The 20,482-nt window shown below is 35.0% G+C and overlaps 2 protein-coding genes across 4 annotated transcripts in view; both read right to left on the bottom strand.

Annotated features, from left to right (window-relative positions):
* Positions 1 to 494: 494 nt before the first annotated feature.
* On the bottom strand, positions 495 to 15,248 carry adipor2 (adiponectin receptor 2). Its single transcript, XM_077709903.1, has 9 exons — positions 15,103 to 15,248; positions 11,729 to 11,800; positions 11,329 to 11,604; positions 8,091 to 8,243; positions 6,987 to 7,158; positions 6,720 to 6,906; positions 2,692 to 2,879; positions 2,206 to 2,399; positions 495 to 1,653 (listed from the first exon to the last, which is right to left on the bottom strand). Exons 2-9 carry the CDS (start codon positions 11,729 to 11,731, stop codon positions 1,525 to 1,527), a joined length of 1,302 nt encoding a protein of 433 aa, XP_077566029.1. The 5' UTR covers positions 11,732 to 11,800; positions 15,103 to 15,248; the 3' UTR covers positions 495 to 1,524.
* Positions 15,249 to 19,107: 3,859 nt separating this feature from the next.
* Positions 19,108 to 20,482, bottom strand: part of wnt5b (wingless-type MMTV integration site family, member 5b) — a 56,836-nt gene continuing 55,461 nt past the window's right edge. For all 3 annotated transcript variants that reach the window (XM_077709720.1, XM_077709722.1, XM_077709719.1), the window contains one exon: positions 19,108 to 20,461. In XM_077709720.1, the coding sequence (XP_077565846.1) occupies positions 20,162 to 20,461 (300 nt within the window). In that variant the 3' untranslated portion in view covers positions 19,108 to 20,161. The remainder of the gene's footprint in view (positions 20,462 to 20,482) is intronic.

Raw genomic sequence — 20,482 nt, forward strand, 5'->3', positions numbered from 1 at the left:
GGCGTCCACGTCGATCGGCACAGGAAAGGCTCGTGGAAAGGACTCAATAGTGCGCATGCGTGTAAATTAAAACAGATGCGCCGGCAATGGATGTAACCACGCCCATATATTGTCCTTCTGTATCTGTTCCGTGTTGCAGTTCCAGACGATGTACACAGGAGGAAAACATTGCACTGTTTTAAGTGCAGTTTACTCGCCGGGTCCTCTGTCCGTTCCCGAAGATCTCCACAAGAGGGCAGTGTAAACAGCCATATGCATGTAATGTTCTCATTCATTTTGGCTGGGATTAATATTGCGTTTATGTACTCTGCCACTCAAAAGTAGATGCATTTCCACCAAATGTAAAATCCAACATAAAAGAACCAAAGAAAATGTTGAAACAACAAAAGCTATTTTAAACTTCTCTTTGGTAAAAGTGACAAATACTCCAATTAGATTTTACACGTTTAACTGTGCTCCAAAATGTTAAGACTAAAAATAGTCCAGAGCAAAAATATGTCAACAAAGCAACTTTAATTAGAACAATACAGCAGACGTAAAAGTCTCTGAAGCACACTCCCCTCACAAAGCAAAGTGCACGTCAACATAGGAAATACCGTTTGAATTGCAATAAATTAACATAAGGTAATAAAATCCTTTATGAGAAAAGCAAATATTTGAAGCCACTCACCAATCATGTGTCACAAACTAATTCAATTTGAAAAAAAAGTAATACAAACAGGCAGGATAGAGTTGATTATTTTGTGTTTTAGGTGTGCTTTTTTATTTGGTTCATCCTTAATAAAAGGCATAAAAACATACAAAACAGAAGAATCAAAACGGCTACATATTAAGATTATTCTCCGATATCTTTGATTTGGTTTCGAGCGCAAAACATTCACGCAAAAGTGAACTGGACGCATAGCAAATGAGAAAAAGTTCCCGTTTCCCCCTGAAAAAAAATGGACTGAGACATTTGGAACATTTCTCCTTGCATATTCAGTAAAACAAAAGGTCCACCCACCGCAGCACCCCCAGCAACCCATCTTTTTTTTGTTCTTTTCATATATATATTTATATATTCCATACAAATCTATAACCCAAATTTAGAAATCTTATTTACATGAAAAATATTTTTTTCTTATTATTTAAAAATGACACCCTATAGAAGCCCCTTATAACCTTCACAATTAAGGAAGATATTCAAGTTGGAATTAGAAAAACACCTTTCAAAGGAACGAAAGCTCACGCCAAAATGTTTCCAATAGAAAAAAAGTTTCCTCCACCATAGAAATTTCCAAAATCTTCAAGAGGAATTAGATAGTTGTTATTTGGAGGCCCCTACTGGTGGTTAGTCAGAAAGTGGCTTTCTGGTGGAACGCCTCCGTTTTTGAAACGCCCCTTTCTCTGAAACCCCACCCCCTGTGTGCCCAAATGTCCCCCCCCCCTTTCTGGGCGGGGCCAGTCGGCAAGCAAGCGTCGTTAGAAAGCGACGGCTCCCTGTAGTAAGGTGAAGGTGACCGGCTGTGTCTAGCTTGGCGTACATCAGAGCATTCTGTCGTCGGTGCATCCAGCTCCGGCGGTGTAACGGAATTCCTGTAGGTTGGACACGCCGTGGAAGTGCACGAAAGCGCCCGCCACCACCAAGATGTGGAACAGCTGGTGAGAATGAAACTGCGGCACAAAATGGAGGAACGTCGGAAAACGAAGGCTTTTGCCCGTGACCGGACGTTTGATCACCGGACGTTTGGTCACCGGTCTTTTGGTACCCAGTCTTTTGGTCCCTTTGGGTCGCCGGTCAAATGGTGACAGAGAGTTTACTGTTGAAACCAGCTCTCAAAATTATATTCATGAGAGAGAGAGTTTAATATCTAAGAGAGAAGTGTAATATCTGAGTACTGTTTAATATCTAAGTACTGTTTAATATCTATGTACAGTTGAAACCATCTCTAAAAATTACATTCATGAGTTTAATATCTAAATATCTACCGTTTTCAACAGTACTTAGATATTAAACAGTACTTAGATATTAAACCGTACTTAGATATTAAACTCTCTCTCTTAGATATTAAACTCTCTCATGAATATCATTTGGAGAGCTGCTTTCAACAGTAAACTCTCTGTCACCATTTGACCGGCGACCAAACAGGACCAAAAGACCGGCGAGCAAACGTCTGAGCACCCTCTATCCAAGCGCTCAAACATTTTGTCGTGCCGTCCACGTACCCAGATGTCGCATTTTCCGGGGAAGAACCTCTCCGGGATGCGAGCGGCGTACAGGCAGGCTCCGGTGATGTAAAGGGTGGCCATAAGGAAAAGCCAGCCCATCTGTCCGATGGTGGTGGCTCTGATGAGCCCCTCGCTGATGACGAAATGAAGGGTGGGCACCACACCGCTCAGTCCCAAACCCACGAACACGCCTAAAGGGAGAGAGGTGAGTTTGCGAGGCGCTAAAGCAGGGTTGGGCTAACTTTTAGGCCCGGGTCCACATTGACTTTAAAAATTTGACAGACGGGCCGGGTCAGCACAAGATACGATACGATAAAATTGCATCCGTTAACAGTACACATAAACATAAACTGAAAGAAATGACTAAAGTATTAACATACTCATCACTCATCATTAAAGTAAAAAGTATAAAGTACGAAGTAAAGTAAAAAGAAATGTATTAAGAAATATTAAAATGTATTTCGGTGGGCGGTGTTACGGTACCCGCCCGGACGCCTCGGTACTGCGGCGTGGCGAAGAAGTCACACTGGGACACGGTGATGGCGGACAGCCCCAGCACGCACACCACAAGCAGGTAGATGATGCGGGGCTGAGGGGAGCAGTAAAAGGAGTAGTAGAGCCAGGGCACGAACGAGCCAACGATTAAGAAGGCGATTCCGCTGTAGTCCAGCCTGTTTGGACACAAAAAGTTGAGTAACTCGTGTGGACAAGCAACAGATATTGTTTATCTACGACTATTTATTTATCATTATTGATGATCTATATATCAAGGTTGGGGAAACTTTTCGGCCCGGGGGCCACATTAACTTTGAAAATTTGACAGACGGGTCGGGTCAGCACAAGATACGATACATATAAAAAACTGCTATAAAATATATAAGTACAAGTACAAAGTAAAGTAAAAAGTATAAAGTAAAGTATAAAGTAAAGTTTAACGTAAAGTTTAACGTAAAGTTTAACGTAAAGTATAAAGTAAAGTATAAAGTAAAGTATAAAGTAAAGTATAAAGTAAAGTATAAAGTAAAGTATAAAGTAAAGTATAAAGTAAAGTATAAAGTAAAGTATAAAGTAAAGTATAAAGTAAAGTATAAAGTAAAGTATAAAGTAAAGTATAAAGTAAAGTATAAAGTAAAGTATAAAGTAAAGTATAAAGTAAAGTATAAAGTAAAGTATAAAGTAAAGTATAAAGTAAAGTATAAAGTAAAGTATAAAGTAAAGTATAAAGTAAAGTATAAAGTAAAGTATAAAGTAAAGTATAAAGTAAAGTATAAAGTAAAGTATAAAGTAAAGTATAAAGTAAAGTATAAAGTAAAGTATAAAGTAAAGTATAAAGTAAAGTATAAAGTAAAGTATAAAGTAAAGTATAAAGTAAAGTATAAAGTAAAGTATAAAGTAAAGTATAAAGTAAAGTATAAAATAAAGTATAAAGTAAAGTATAAAGTAAAGTATAAAGTAAAGTATAAAGTAAAGTATAAAGTAAAGTATAAAGTAAAGTATAAAGTAAAGTATAAAGTAAAGTATAAAGTAAAGTATAAAGTAAAGTATAAAGTAAAGTATAAAGTAAAGTATAAAGTAAAGTATAAAGTAAAGTATAAAGTAAAGTATAAAGTAAAGTATAAAGTAAAGTATAAAGTAAAGTATAAAGTAAAGTATAAAGTAAAGTATAAAGTAAAGTATAAAGTAAAGTATAAAGTAAAGTATAAAATAAAGTATAAAGTAAAGTATAAAGTAAAGTATAAAGTAAAGTATAAAGTAAAGTATAAAGTAAAGTATAAAGTAAAGTATAAAGTAAAGTAAAAAGTATAAAGTAAAGTAAAAAGTATAAAGTAAAGTATAAAGTAAAGTATAAAGTAAAGTATAAAGTAAAGTATAAAGTAAAGTATAAAGTAAAGTAAAAAGTATAAAGTAAAGTAAAGTATAAAGTAAAGTAAAAAGTATAAAGTAAAGTAAAAAGTATAAAGTAAAGTAAAAAGTATAAAGTAAAGTAAAAAGTATAAAGTAAAGTAAAAAGTATAAAGTAAAGTAAAAAGTATAAAGTAAAGTAAAAAGTATAAAGTAAAGTACAAGGTATAAAGTAAAGTAAAAGGTATAAAGTAAAGTAGAAGGTATAAAGTAAAGTAAAAAGTATAACGTAAAGTAATAAGTATAACGTAAAGTAAAAAGTATAAAGTAAAGTAAAAAGTATAAAGTAAAGTAAAAAGTATAAAGTAAAGTAAAAAGTATAAAGTAAAGTAAAAAGTATAAAGTAAAGTAAAAAGTATAAAGTAAAGTAAAAAGTATAAAGTAAAGTAAAAAGTATAAAGTAAAGTAAAAAGTATAAAGTAAAGTTAAAAGTATAAACGACAAATTAAGGTAAAAAGTATAAAGTACAAAGTAAAGCAAAAAGCACAAAGTAAAGTAAAAAGTATAAAGTAAAGTAAAAAGTATAAAGTAAAGTAAAAAGTATACTTTATACTTTTTACTTTACTTTATACTTTTTACTTTACTTTATACTTTTTACTTTACTTTATACGTTTTACTTTACTTTTTACTTTACGTTATACTTTTTACTTTACGTTATACTTATTACTTTACGTTATACTTTTTACTTTACTTTAAACCTTCTACTTTACTTTATACCTTTTACTTTACTTTATACCTTGTACTTTACTTTATACTTTTTACTTTACTTTATACTTTTTACTTTACTTTATACTTTACTTTACTTTATACTTTTTACTTTACTTTATACTTTTTACTTTACTTTATACTTTTTACTTTACTTTATACTTTTTACTTTACTTTATACTTTTTACTTTACTTTATACTTTTTACTTTATACTTTACTTTACTTTATACTTTTTACTTTACTTTATACTTTTTACTTTACTTTATACTTTACTTTATACTTTTTACTTTACTTTATACTTTTTACTTTACTTTATACTTTATACTTTACTTTATACTTTACTTTATACTTTACTTTATACTTTACTTTATACTTTACTTTATACTTTACTTTATACTTTACTTTATACTTTACTTTATACTTTACTTTATACTTTACTTTATACTTTACTTTATACTTTACTTTATACTTTACTTTATACATTACTTTATACTTTACTTTATACTTTACTTTATACTTTACTTTATACTTTACTTTATACTTTACTTTATACTTTACTTTATACTTTACTTTATACTTTACTTTATACATTACTTTATACTTTACTTTATACTTTACTTTATACTTTACTTTATACTTTACTTTATACTTTACTTTATACTTTACTTTATACTTTACTTTATACTTTACTTTATACTTTACTTTATACTTTACTTTATACTTTACTTTATACTTTACTTTATACTTTACTTTATACTTTACTTTATACTTTACTTTATACTTTACTTTATACTTTACTTTATACTTTACTTTATACTTTACTTTATACTTTACTTTATACTTTACTTTATACTTTACTTTATACTTTACTTTATACTTTACTTTATACTTTACTTTATACTTTATTTTATACTTTACTTTATACTTTACTTTATACTTTACTTTATACTTTACTTTATACTTTACTTTATACTTTACTTTATACTTTACTTTATACTTTACTTTATACTTTACTTTATACTTTACTTTATACTTTACTTTATACTTTACTTTATACTTTACTTTATACTTTACTTTATATTTTACTTTATACTTTACTTTATACTTTACTTTATACTTTACTTTATACTTTACTTTATACTTTACTTTATACTTTACTTTATACTTTACTTTATACTTTACTTTATACTTTACTTTATACTTTACTTTATACTTTACTTTAAAGTATAAAGTAAAGTAAAAAGTATAAAGTAAAGTATTAGGTAAAGTAAAAAGTGTAAAGTAAAGTAAAAAGTATAAAGTAAAGTAAAAAGTATAAAGTAAAGTAAAAAGTATAAAGTAAAGTAAAAAGTATAAAGTAAAGTAAAAAGTATAAAGTAAAGTAAAAAGTATAAAGTAAAGTAAAAAGTATAAAGTAAAGTAAAAAGTATAAAGTAAAGTAAAAAGTATAAAGTAAAGTAAAAAGTATAAAGTAAAGTAAAAAGTATAAACTAGAAATTAAAGTAAAAAGTATGAAGTACAAAGTAAAGTATAAAGTACAAAGTCAAGTAAAAAGTACAAAGCAAAGTAAAAAGAATAAAGTACAAAGTAAAGTAAAAAGTATGAAGTGAAGTAAAAAGGAATGTATTAAGAAATATTCAGATGTCATTTAAAAAAAGACTGTAAAACTGGGAAAACAAATAAGAGTGGACAGAGCTACTGCCACTGGCTTCCGCATGACGGCGCTATCTTGGGGGGAAAAGCAACGTCGGCAGGCCGGATTAAAAAGCCTAACAGGCCGGATCGGATTAAAAAGCCTCACGGGCCTTAGTTTGCCTATGCCTGATCTATATGTTTGTTTGTTTGTTGAATCCATAGACCAGTGATGGGCACCGCTTTGTAGCCCGCTTTTAACATGTCTTACTTGGAGAAGACTCTGGAGACGCCCTCGGAATGGCAGTAGACCGTGTGGAAGAGCCATGAGAAGGACAGGCAGAGGATGGCACCCAGGAAGAACATTCCGATAGCCACCTTCTCCTGCACCGGCGCCACAAAAGACATGTTGGGTCGAAACATGTACATGAGGCCCAGGCAGAGGAAAAACAGGCAGCCTGAGGATGAAACGGGAAGTCAAAGTTAAAAGGTGCGGGACAGGCGACACAAAGAGGTCAAAACGCCACGTTCGAGCCACCTAGCAGGTGCGTCCAGATGTTGCCGGTCTCCGTGTGGATCCTGAAAATGCTCCTGAAGCAGGCGCGGAAAGAAGGCATGGGCGGCCTGTGGCCGTGCAGCAGGAAGTCGTTGTCTTTCAGCCAATCGGGGAGCACGTCGTGAGGGATGACGCGCCACCGGCCTTCCCACACCTGAAATGCCAAAGCCAAAATCGGGTAAACACCACAAATCCAACGGCGGGGTCAGCGGAGTACTCGGACGTTTGGTCGCCGGACGTTTGACAACATGACAGAGTTTACTGTTGAAACCAGCTCGCAAAATTATATACATGAGAGAGAGTTTAATATCTAAGTAATGTTTAATATCAAAGTATTGTTTAATATCTGAGTATTGTTTAATATCTAAGTAATGTTTAATATCAAAGTATTGTTTAATATCTGAGTATTGTTTAATATCTAAGTAATGTTTAATATCAAAGTATTGTTTAATATCTGAGTATTGTTTAATATCTAAGTACTGTTTAATATCTAAGTAGATATTTAGATATTAAACTCTCTCATGAATATAATTTTGAGAGCTGGTTTCAACAGTACTTAGATATTAATATATGTTGAAACCAGCTCTCAAAATTATATACATGAGAGTTTTATCTAAGAAACCATTTAATATCGAAGAGAGAGAGAGTTCAATATCTAAGAGCATTTAATATCTAAGAGAGAGTTCAATATCTAAGAGAGAGAGTTTAATATATTAGAGTTTAATACCTAAGAGAGTTTAATATATTAGAGAGAGTTTAATACCTAAGAGAGTTTAATATATAAGAGAGTTTAATATCTAAGTACTGTTTAATATCTAAGTACTGTTTAATATCTAAGTACTGTTGAAAACAGTAGATATTAGGATATTAAACTCTCCCTCGTGAATATAATTTTGAGAGCTGGTTTCAACAGTACTTAGATATTAATATATGTTGAAACCAGCTCTCAAAATTATATACATGAGAGTTTAATATCTAAATATCTACTATTGAAAACAGCTCTCAAAATTATATTCACCCGGGCGACCAAACGTCCGGCGACCAAACATCCAGTCACGTGTCAGCGGTCAACTGCGGCGTGCTCACCTTGTGGACAAACTCCTCCACCTTCTCCATGGCGTGGTGAGCTTGAAGGAGCGGTGTCATTGCCATGAAGCCTTCCTCTCTGCCTTCCTCTTCTTCGCTGGCGTCATCGTCCTCCTTTTTTCTCCTCTCCTCCTCATCGGCCGTCAAGAGGCTCTGCAAAACAAGAAGGCGGCACATCCGTTAACTCAAGAGAGACGTTTTAATGGAACGTAGAAGCGCACCATAAGTACGCTCTCGCCAGAGAGGGGATAACACGGCCGTAAATTTGACGGCGTGGAGGTGCCACGTGTGGTTAATTTGCCGTGGAAGCACGGACGGTTGAGGCCTGTTTTATTTTAGTCCCAGCTGTTCACGAGCGCAAGTAACGCAGGCGCGACCTCCCCTACGGATGCGGCCGCTTGTCATTGGCCGGCATGACGGAGTGAGCATACATACGCACGTGTGGCGTGATCATAAAACCAGGGTGACCCCTAAAGGCTCCAACCAGGCTCACCCAGATCAAATCGTGACCGGACGTTTAGTCGCTGGTCTTTTGATCCCTTTTGGTCGCCGGTCAAATGGTGACAGAGAGTTTACTGTTGAAGCCTGCTCTCAAAATTCTATTCATGAGAGAGAGTTGAATATCTAAGAGAGAAGTTTAATATCTAAGTACTGTTTAATATCCAAGTACTGTTTAATATCTGTGTACTGTTTAATATCCAAGTACTGTTTAATATCTAAGAGACAGTTTAATATCTAAGTACTGTATAATATCTAAGTACTGTTTAATATCTAAGTACTGTTCAATATCTAAATACTGTTTAATATCTAAGTTCTGTATAATATCTAAGTACTGTTTATATCTAAGTACTGTTAAATACCTAGGTACTGTTTAATATCTAAGTACTGATTAATATCTACGTACTGTTTAATATCTAAGTACTGTATAATATCTAAGTACTGTTTAATATCTAAGTACTGATTAATATCTAAGTACTGTTTAATATACAAGTACTGTTTAATATCTAAGAGACAGTTTAATATCTAAGTACTGTATAATATCTAAGTACTGTTTAATATCTAAGTACTGTTTAATATCTAAGTACTGTTTAATATCTAAGTACTGTTTAATATCTAAATACTGTTTAATATCTAAGTACTGTATAATATCTAAGTACTGTTTATATCTAAGTACTGTTAAATATCTAGGTACTGTTTAATATCTAAGTACTGTTTGTTATATACGTACTGTTTAATATCTAAGTACTGTATAATATCTAAGTACTGTTTAATATCTAAGTACTGATAAATATCTAAGTACTGTTTAATATCTAAGTACTGTTTAAAAGTACTGCTGAAACCAGCTATCAAAAATATATTCATGAGTGAGTTTAATATCTAAGTACTGTTTAATATCTAAGTATTGTTTAAAAGTACTGCTGAAACCAGCTCTCAAAATTATATTCATGAGTGAGTTTAATATCTAAGTACTGTTTAATATCTAAGTACTGTTGAAACCAGCTCTAAAAATGATATTCATGAGAATTTAATATCTAAGTATCTACTGTTTTCAGCAGTACTTAGATATTAAACTCTCTCTCTTAGATATTAAACTCTCTCTTTTAGATATTAAACTCTCTCATCCTTTTCAATTGATGTAAAAATGTATGTAATGTAATTTTATGCATTTTTCCTCCCGAAATAACTTCTTCAATCTGTTAGTATTAAGTGAAAAGCAGTTTTGTGGTCACGTCGCCAAAATCTTCAATCTCATTAGCTTACAATTTTTTGGATTGATCGCCAAATTTAAAAGTTTTTTGAGATTGGGAAACAGTGGCGTAGATGTCCACCAAATAATTGAATGGCCTTTTTGGTCATTATACAAGTATAATGAGATTTAAAGCTTCATACATACAAGTAACTAGTCAACGTAAATAAGTGGTCAACGTAAATAAGTAGTCAACATAAATAAGTGGTCAACATAAATAAGTAGTCAACGTCCTCTCAGAGCAACAGCTGATGTATTTTAGCCGTCAGCGCAGTCGAAATAGGATCCGCTATCCAACGGGATGCTAGCCTTCGAGGAAACGTGGAACATGGCCCGCAAATGTCACCCGGGATGTGAACGCAAGTAACCCGTGGTTCAATGTAGTAGCATTACACAATCGTCTTTGTCCTGCAAAACGCTGTTGCTTTTTCTCATTTCTGGGAAAAGCATTTCCAGAAAACTCTCCTGCTGAACTTTAACAAGATGGAATTCAGCGCAGCCAATTGGGGACAACAAAGAAGCTTTGAGGGCAATTCTGCAGTCACGCAACATGAAATTGAGCTTACATACTCCAGTTATGAGCAAGAGAGTCTACGTACTTCTGGCACACAATGCAGTGCTATTTTGTGCTAAAGCCATTGGACATACTACAAGAGTATTGGCTTAAGAAGACTTATCAGTGCATTTGCAGGCTCGCCATGAGTATGGATGAGTATGTAAGATCAATTAATTACTTTCACCACCAAGTACTTAACGTGAGCCTATCAGGTGGACTCCGGTAGATAAACCCGCACGAGAAGCAGAGGTGGAGAGGTAGCAACTTTGCGTCCTCCAGTTCAAGCCCAGTGTTTCTCAGTAACAAGTTTTTTCACCCCGCCGTGCCCTCGAAAACATGTGACTCGCACGTGCGTGCGCTCGCCGCCAATAACGAAAAGCAGATGGCAACTGCTCAAAAACAGTTTAAGGATTTGTTAGACGGCAATCTTGCAGATCGTGCACAATAGAGGGAAGTTTGAGTGCATGACATGCAAAAAAGAGATAGATAAAAGGAGAAGACATTGCTTCCACTTTTTTGGCCTAAATGTTCATTTATACTGAGCAACTGCAAGATGTATTTTACTTGATATATTTGTTTAAACTAGAAGTAGTTAACTTAAATTAGCAAGTGTCTATCACAGAGTTTACAGTTGAAATCAGCTCTCAAAATTATATTCATGAGGGACAGAGTTTAATATCTTAATATCTACTGTTGAAACCAGCTCTCAAAATTATATTCACCCGGACGTCCGGGCGACCAGACGTCCGGGGGACCAGACGTCCAGGCGACCAGACGTCCGGGCGACCAGACGTCCGGGCGACCAGACGTCCGGGCGACCAGACGTCCGGGGGACCAAACGTCCGGTCAAGACTTTACATCGACCAAAGTGGGCTCAAATAAGTAAGAAATATCTTGTCATAGTACCACTTGAATCTCGAATTTGCCCAACTCACCCCATTGTTGGAGCGGCAGGGCGTGGTGGTGAGGTGTCCGTTTGAAAATCCTGAGGTGGCGACGGCGCGGCTGTTCCTCGCCGCCGGGGTATCGCCCGTGTGCTCCGCATTGCTGGCAGTTCTGTGTCTCAGCACGAAGGGGGGGCCTCCCGGCCCGCTCGCCTCTCCTTCGTCCAGCTTGAAAATGCCAGACCGGACTTCCACCCCACTGGAGCTTAAATACGGCAGATGTTCGGTTCTCCTTTGGAATTCCGCTTCTCCCACTGGGCTTTGTGGCTTGGAAGCAGAAAGAAAAAAAGACATTTCGTTACTAAAATGTTTTTTAAAAAAAAACTGGAATGATAAAAGTATGTAGCATATTTACAAAAAGCTGTACCAGAGTTATACTTAGAAAAATTACCATAAATTTCACATCTGTGCTTTTCTCCCAGGATGAGAAGTGCAGTTTTTTTGCGCCGTGGCCCCTTATTATCTGAGGAAATAAAAGACACCAAGCACTTGTGATAAAGTCAAATCAATTCCAAAGATAACGACAGCACAAATAGGAAGATTTTCGAAGTGGCAGTCTGTGCAGTGTATGATAAAAGGAGGTACACAGAGACTTTCTAACCCTGCGATTAACTTTAACTGTGCAAAGTGTGAATTTAATGATGGACGCTGTGAACTTAATCCCCAGGTTCATCACAAAACCATTCATAATCAAGACGGTCTTTAAGCCATTGATGGAGTTGAGCCGAGTTGACTTGATGGTGCTCGGACTCTTGGTCGCCGGTCAAATGGTGACATAGAGTTTACTGTTGAAATCAGCTCTCAAAATTATATTCATGAGAGAGAGTTTAATATCTAAGTACTGTTTAATAACTAAGTACTGTTTAATATCTAGGTACTGTTTAATATCTAGGTACTGTTTAATATCTAGGTACTGTTTAATATCGAAGTACCGTTTAATATCTAAGTACTGTTTAATATTGAAGTACTGTTGAAAACCGCTCTCATGAATCAGCAGTAGATATTTAGATATTAAACACTCTCTCGTGAATATAATTTTGAAAGCTGGTTTCAACAGTACTTAGATATTAAATAGTACTTAGATATTAAACAGTACTTAGATATTAAACAGTACTTAGATATTAAACAGTACTTAGATATTAAACAGTACTTAGATATTAAACAGTACCTGGATATTAAACAGTACTTGGATATTAAACAGTACTTATATATTAAACAGTACTTAGTTATTAAACTATCTCTCATTCATATAATTTTGAGAGCTGGTTTCAACAGTAAACTCTCTGTCACCATTTGACCGGCAAGCAAAAGACGGGACCAAAAGACCGGGGACCAAACTTGACACATGCGATGAGCACGAACCATGCGCACTAAGGAAAGACAAATGCTTGAAAACCTGTCATGCGATTCAAAGAGCAGAGAGATTAAGTGACGCGTCGCCAAAATATTTTACCTGAAGACAAAAGGCATAGGTCAAGTTTGCCCGGTTCGAGGACACACTAAAGGCCTGACACATCACCATTCAACGATCTGCTACATAACAAAGATAAGACGCACCTTATCAAAACAATTTCATCACCGAACCTGCTGTCATTTTTACCTTGTCTACTCTCTCGGCATATTTCAAGTGCAAAGTACAGAGATTGCGCATCCGTTTTTGCTTTCCACTTAGCATTCAAGGCGACACAGTGAATGGTTTCCAGTCCAAGCAACAACAGATCATCTATTCTGCTCTTTTTTGGGACGATTATTCATTGGAATTATTCTGTAATACTATTATAAATACATATATGTGAGCATTTAATCATTTTTGTATAAGAGCTTCTTCAATTTTTCTGCGGCGAGCTCGGGTTTGTAACATGTCACCGAGTCCTCGTTCCGAATACTGTTTACTGGAAGATATGTCTGACCCTTACCCCAGAATGCAGACCTGGAAGGACACTTACAAAATTGCTGATGCAGCGTGATCGCTATCCAACAACTTCTGTGATTACTCGCATATTGACGTAAATCGTGACGCTCTTTTCGCTTGATTATGGAATTGTTTTGCCGAATGGAGGCTTGTTTGTTTAATTTGCAATGGAGTTGTTTTTTTTTAGTTCCGACCTTGTTATTATTGAATATCTGATAGCCGATAATTGTTACAGCTGTTGTTTTTGCTTATGCAATTGGATTAATCAATAACCTTAACAATTGTTTTGATTTGTGGCCTTAAATGGGGAGGAGAAAATGCTCCTTGCCAGAATTTGTTCTTAACCAGATGTCCCTTGTATTGTTTTATAATTATATTAAAATATAATTATTAATGAACCTAACATTCATATAAAAAAGAGCACTTTCTCCAAAAAGTTGGTTCACCAGACACGTGGCAACAGGGTCAACATGCTGAGAGGGGCACGTCTCTGATGGCTATTTTTTTTCTTCTCCCTCAAGTCACTGGGTGGTAATTCAAAGGTGGTCAGCGGTCATATGGTGATAAAAATAGTGGGCTCTGATGACAAGGCAGCCTAAAGCTAGGTTCTATATTAAGATATTGCGCCGTTTTTTTTCACAACATGAAAAACAGCAACACATCTAAGGGTGGCATGAGCTGACACTACCCAATCCGGCTCATTACGATTGCAGAAAAAATATTTTTTTTACTTCCCTTTAACGATTACTGTGGATTTTTGGGGGGATATTGGAGATACGATGAGAAGAAAACGGGGTGAGAGAGGGATTTTTCATGTTGTGGTTGAACTTCTATAGATATCTGTGGGTTATTTTTTTCTGTGATGACAACTGTCGAGTCAATTTTAGCAGCATTTCTCCCAGCTGTGTGATTACACAATAATTGTGTAAATACAGAACAGGGTGGGACTTGCTCAGGGAGTCGACAATGTACTATTTGTTTGACTCAGGTGGAAACGGCATCTGATCTGCTGAAAAAAAATACGCCCAATTATAATACATCCCCGATGACACATTGACAGGAGAGAACTGAAGCGAGGGTTAAAAAAATGCAAAATGAGTTTGAACACAACATGAAAAATCCATGTGCTAATTTCATGCGAGACGAGACAAGTTGGGCACAACTACAACAAACTACAACCGTCATCCATTTAAGGTTTTCCCCCAAGCACATACTTAGGAAAACGATCCACGTGGTGCAAAAGGAGAGCCAAAATTCCTGTCAACGTAGAACCAGTTAAAGCAGGCACGAGCCATGTCAAAACAAGTGTGAGGGAGGCCGGCGATTGGGGGTAAACTGATCCCCCATAACTCTTCAATCCACTCCAGTTTTGACACTATTCATAACAATCGATTGTGTGACGTCACATCACAATATAATCACGTCATGCTGTGTGATGTGAGACACGTCACTTTTGACTAAAAACGGCTCGGGATTTTCAAATTAGTAATCAAGAAAGACAGGCACGTTGAGGGGCAAACTGATGGTTTGTTTACACCGAGGTAGCCAGTCGAGCTAGTCTGTTTACACGCGAAAGCACCACAAACTCATGATAATCCATACAGTTTCTTCTGACAGCTTCTTCCCTTTCGAGCTCTATATCAAAACAGCACAATTAGGCCAAAAAATGATCAAATAAGGGGACGCGTTTATACCCCGATCGAGGCTTTATGTCTAGTTTTGTGATGACAGAGAATTAGCCCCTGCTGACGCTGTGCTAAAAGCTAGCCCTCGCAAAGTACCAAAAATGGCGTAAAGTGACCGAAACAATATTCATCTTGACATGTTAAAACGATAAAGTCGTGTTGTTTTACCTCGTCGCAGCGGGTTGACGTGAATCGCCTCTGTGGGATGGCACTTTGAAAGGGAGTTGTGGTTGGAGATGTGCACTGCTTCGCTCTTGGTTGTTGTCTTACGCTAGACCACACTCGGGAACGTATGGTGTGCTGGGGGCGGGGCTAACATGGTACGTCACGCTCACGAGAGGCAAGAAGCCAATTAGGTGGAAGATAGTCTCCGGAGATGTGGCCAATCGTTGTCCACCCGGAAAAGAGAACCAGAAGCTGTACACTAACTTCTTTTTGTAGTTTTTATTCAATGAAATTCTAAAAACTTACTGAGTGTAAAAAATATTGTACGCAAAAGCAGTTTTCCTTAACTGGCTCTCCAAAAATTATTTTTCCCATCCTGATATATTCTGTATCAAACAAAGGAATAAATCATAAAAAAAAAGTTACAACCTGTTATTCTTACATGGATTTCTCCCATTTTTCTCACCCAGTCAACTTTATTTTTTAAATCTATTACCCCATTTATTATTTTCTTGTTGTTTTCAATTATGATTTGCTGTAATATACCCAACCATTTATTGAATTTCCTTCTACCTCTATTTACCTTGCTTTAATTCTCCGACAACCGTCTTTCATTTGGTAAATCCTGTTTTTCCAGATATATGGCCTTCTTTACTTGAAGATTTCACCATTACATCCCCTGCCAACCTGATGTAAAATGTGTTTTATATAATCCCACAGAGCTGACTTGATTCTTATTACCATGTCATATATGATTATTACCTTGAAAGTGAGGACATGTTTACCTTTTCATGTCCTCACTTCCACACCTTGTTTATTTGCTTTCAACATCGAATCCGGGACCTCGCCCGATTGCATGGCTGTACAAACCTTTATTGTGACGAGTTTGTCTTTACATGTCGGGTTTCGCCGGTCAGGTTCTTCGGGTTCAGCGCCAAACAAATTTAGCAATGCTTCCAACATGCCTTTTGCTCCAGAAATACATGTTTTGTCTAGTATCTTCACACCGTAGCTTTAACAGTAATCACAACATGTATCATCTTAAATCCCATTGTGACCAATGTTCCCTCTAATTTTTCGTTGGTCTGGGAAGAAAGAAAACCTCCCTGAGGGCACTGAGTACCATTGTGAACGACATCATCACTGCTCGCTATGGGCACACCAGTATCACACCTGCCATAAGCAGGTGCATGTCAATGTCAAGTTTTCATGTAAAACATGCTGTAAAACACGAAAAACATAAGAGTGGACAGAACTACTGCCACTGGCTGCCGCGTAAACGGCACCATCATGTGGAAAGGGGTAAAAAAAAAGATTTTATTTACTGCGCGCCATATGATTGCTGCTGCGTGGAGAAGACGAGAGTCATGGGCAATTGTGCACACGCACAGCTCAGAGGGAACATTGACTGTGACCCATTTTAACATTAATTGACCTTGGTTTGTTTGTGTAAAACTCATATCATCCATGTTGTGTTTCTTTGTGATTGCAATGGGGAAATGTGACGGTTTATCTAAAGTTGTATTTTAAAGAGATTGTGACAATAAATGAGTCTCCAAACTGTTTTAACAAATTGACCTAAGACACTAAAAAAAACAACCTTTGAGAGCACACAATTGACTGCATTCCACTTGTATTCATCTTTCTAAGGAATACTGATTTATATATATATATATATATATATATATATATATATATATATATATATATATATATATATATATATATATATATATATATATATATATATATATATATATATATATATATATATATATATATATATATATATATATATATATATATATATATATATATATATATATATATATATATATATATATATATATATATATATATATATATATATATATATATATATATATATATATATATATATATATATATATATATATATATATATATATATATATATATATATATATATATATATATATATATATATATATATATATATATATATATATATATATATATATATATATATATATATATATATATATATATATATATATATATATATATATATATATATATATATATATATATATATATATATATATATATATATATATATATATATATATATATATATATATATATATATATATATATATAGATATATATATATATATAGATATATAGATATATAGATATATAGATATATAGATATATAGATATATATATATATATATATATATATATATATATATATATATATATATATATATATATATATATATATATATATATATATATATATATATATATATATATATATATATATATATATATATATATATATATATATATATATATATATATATATATATATATATATATATATATATATATATATATATATATATATATATATATATATATATATATATATATATATATATATATATATATATATATATATATATATAAATCAGTATTCCTTTGAAAGATAAATACAAGTAGAACACAATCAATTGTGTGCTGTCGCAGGTTTTTTTGTATATACATACATTAAACACGCTTAATTATTTATATATGTATTAGTGTATTTATTAACTTACTTATTAACTATCTATTTATGTCTAAAATGTCTTTTTCTGTGTCTGTATTCTCACCCTATTACTACTGTGACAACAAAATTTCTCGAATATAAGAGGAATAAAGTTATCTAATCCAATGCAAACTGCATTTCCATATATCAAAGGCTTTATTTCTTAAACGCCTGGCACCATATTACACCCACTCCCACTTTAGAAAGCGTGTCCGTGCTCACTTTTAATTCACTTTTCACGGCAGTTGCCCCCACGACAGCTTGATTAAGAGGCGTAATTGGTAGTGGTGGCGCTCAATGTTCATTTCGCTGCTCCAGTGAGCTCAACCTTGAACAGTTATCATGGCCTCAACATACTGATAAGGTAACCCAAAAGGCATTAATGCTCACGACGCTTGTATATTTCGACGTTCCGCTGAGGAATTTGCGGCGTCATCCTCTCAAGCAGATGGCAGTCAGCTGAGGCAGATTAAACACTTTCCCTTGTCTAATCTTGTAACCTGCTTGAACACGTTCCAATGCTTGCTTCCAAGTACTTCAACACACAAGGCTGACAGGTCAGGCGCAGGACCCTCGAGAAAATGCTGCTGGGTGTCCAATCCAATTAGGAACAGGATTATTCGAGGGTCATCGTGCAGATACGCTCATCTGAGCGCAATTATTCAACGTTTCAATTCAATCATCAGGATTCTGGAGTGACTAAAAGAACCCGGGAAAAGGGTGCTCGGACGTTTGGTCGCCGGTCAAATGGTGACAGAGTTTACTGTTGAAACCAGCTCTCAAAATTATATTCAGGAGAGAGTTTAATATATAAGAAAGAGAGTTTAATATCTAAGTACTGTTTAATATCTACTTTTGAAAAGAGTGGATATTAGGATATTAAACTCTCTCATGAATATAATTTTGAGAGCTGCTTTCAACAGTACTTAGATATTAAACATTACTTAGATATTAAACAGTACTTAGATATTAAACTCTCTCTCTCAGGTGTTAAACTCTCATGAATATAATTTTGAGAGCTGCTTTCAACAGTACTTAGATATTAAACAGAACTTGGATATTAAACAGTACCTAGATATTAAACAGTACTTAGATATTAAACAGTACTTAGATATTAAACAGTATTTAGATATTAAACAGTGCCTAGATATTAAACCGTGCCTAGATATTAAACAGTACTTAGATATTAACCAGTACCTAGATATTAAACAGTACTTAGATATTAAACTCTCTCTTAGATATTAAACTCTCTCTTTCTTAGATATTAAACTCTCTCTCTCTTAGATATTCAACTCTCTCTCTTAGATATTAAACTCTTTCTCATGAATATAATTTTGCGAGCTGATTTCAACAGTAAACTCTCTGTCACCATTTGACCGGCGACCAAACGTCCGGTCAGGGGGGGAAAAGAAGCAGAAAAAGAAACAAAAACGTCATTGTCCAATGACTAGTTTATCAAAAGAATATGTATAAAACAAACAAAACAGAAATTAAAAACCATTATAAAATATATACTTTCTCTTATGATCTAAATTTCTTTTAAAGGAGCTCTTACTATATGGCAGTCCACTCTCTTGTTTCAGGGTGTCAAACACACACACACACACACACACACACACACACACACACACACACACACACACACACACACACACACACACACACACACACACACACACACACACACACACACACACACACACACGTTCATTTATTGTGGGAGTCTGGTCATCAATTAATCCGATTTCCTTATTATCAAGCAATTCTGTTCCATATCTTTTGGAAACAGGGACAAGATGGACGAGCCCAAAGGAAGACTAGCTCGGTTGAGTGTGGATTTTCGTTCATCGGTCTTATTTTGCCGACTCGCTCTACGATGAAGGTCGCCGCAGACTGGCAAGATGGCGGCAAAACGGCGAGCCTCGTTAACCACCGTCTCTCGGGACTTCTGCAAGTGACGCGTAGACGAATGTACTGTTTGTTTAATGGACTTTGGCTAATAGTATTTCTACGCCTAACTGTGTCTTGAAAAATGACCCTTTTCCAGTCTTTGACAAGCAATTTCTTGCTTTATGGCAGTATCGAGAATTCCATGGCGTCTTCACTCCCGCAAGGGCCAAAATTAAAGAGGATCATCAAAACTGGGATGTGTAAGAGTCTCTTTTAAATAGTCTATTATCCAGTTATGTAATTTCAATGTAGCCTTTCATCCCTTCATTTAAAGATCCATTCATAGTGCCTGCTTATTTTCATTTTCCGTCTTGGTTTGGGAAAGGGTAGGGGTTGGGGGGTGAAAACTCCGAGTTGTAACATATCTGCACGGTCATCCTGAAGATCAGAGTTAGAAACTCAATCCATGTTCGTGTTTTTAAACGTCCGTTAAATGTTAAGAACGAAGCGTTCTCGCCCAAAGTCAGCTGGGATTGAATGTAGTTGTACAGAAAATTGGTCAGTGGGTCCTTGAGCAGTTGGAATTGGTCGCCGCCGTTATTTACAGACAAACTGATCGACCAATGAGGTGCAGCGCTTGCATTTGACGTAGCAGCACCAATGAAACTTGCAGTGGCAACGCTCGTGTTTGTACGTCTTGAACTGGTCGTAGCCTCGACCGCAACACATCAGCTCACAGCCGTCCATTCCTTCCGACGTCTTATTACACAGGCGTCCCTGCGTCCCTAACGAGCCCGTAGTCTCGTTGTGAAGGCAGTAGTCCGGACTTGGGTCGATGTAGACCAAGTCTTCTGGGGTGGGTGTGTTGAAGCGTTTATCCATTTGCTCCAGTTTGCCCTGCAAGGGTAAGAAAAAAAT

The sequence above is a fragment of the Stigmatopora nigra genome, chromosome 23, assembly GCF_051989575.1.
Source record: "Stigmatopora nigra isolate UIUO_SnigA chromosome 23, RoL_Snig_1.1, whole genome shotgun sequence".
NCBI lineage: Eukaryota > Metazoa > Chordata > Actinopteri > Syngnathiformes > Syngnathidae > Stigmatopora > Stigmatopora nigra.

What these genes read in the sequence shown, in the direction of transcription:
- adipor2 (XM_077709903.1), bottom strand. An exon ending in CCTGCCGCTCCAACAATGGG is followed by an intron (nt 8,244 to 11,328) that starts GTGAGTTGGGCA and finishes CTTGTTTTGCAG; the next exon opens with AGCCTCTTGACGGCCGATGA. An exon ending in GTCTCCAGAGTCTTCTCCAA is followed by an intron (nt 2,880 to 6,719) that starts GTAAGACATGTT and finishes GTGTCCAAACAG; the next exon opens with GCTGGACTACAGCGGAATCG.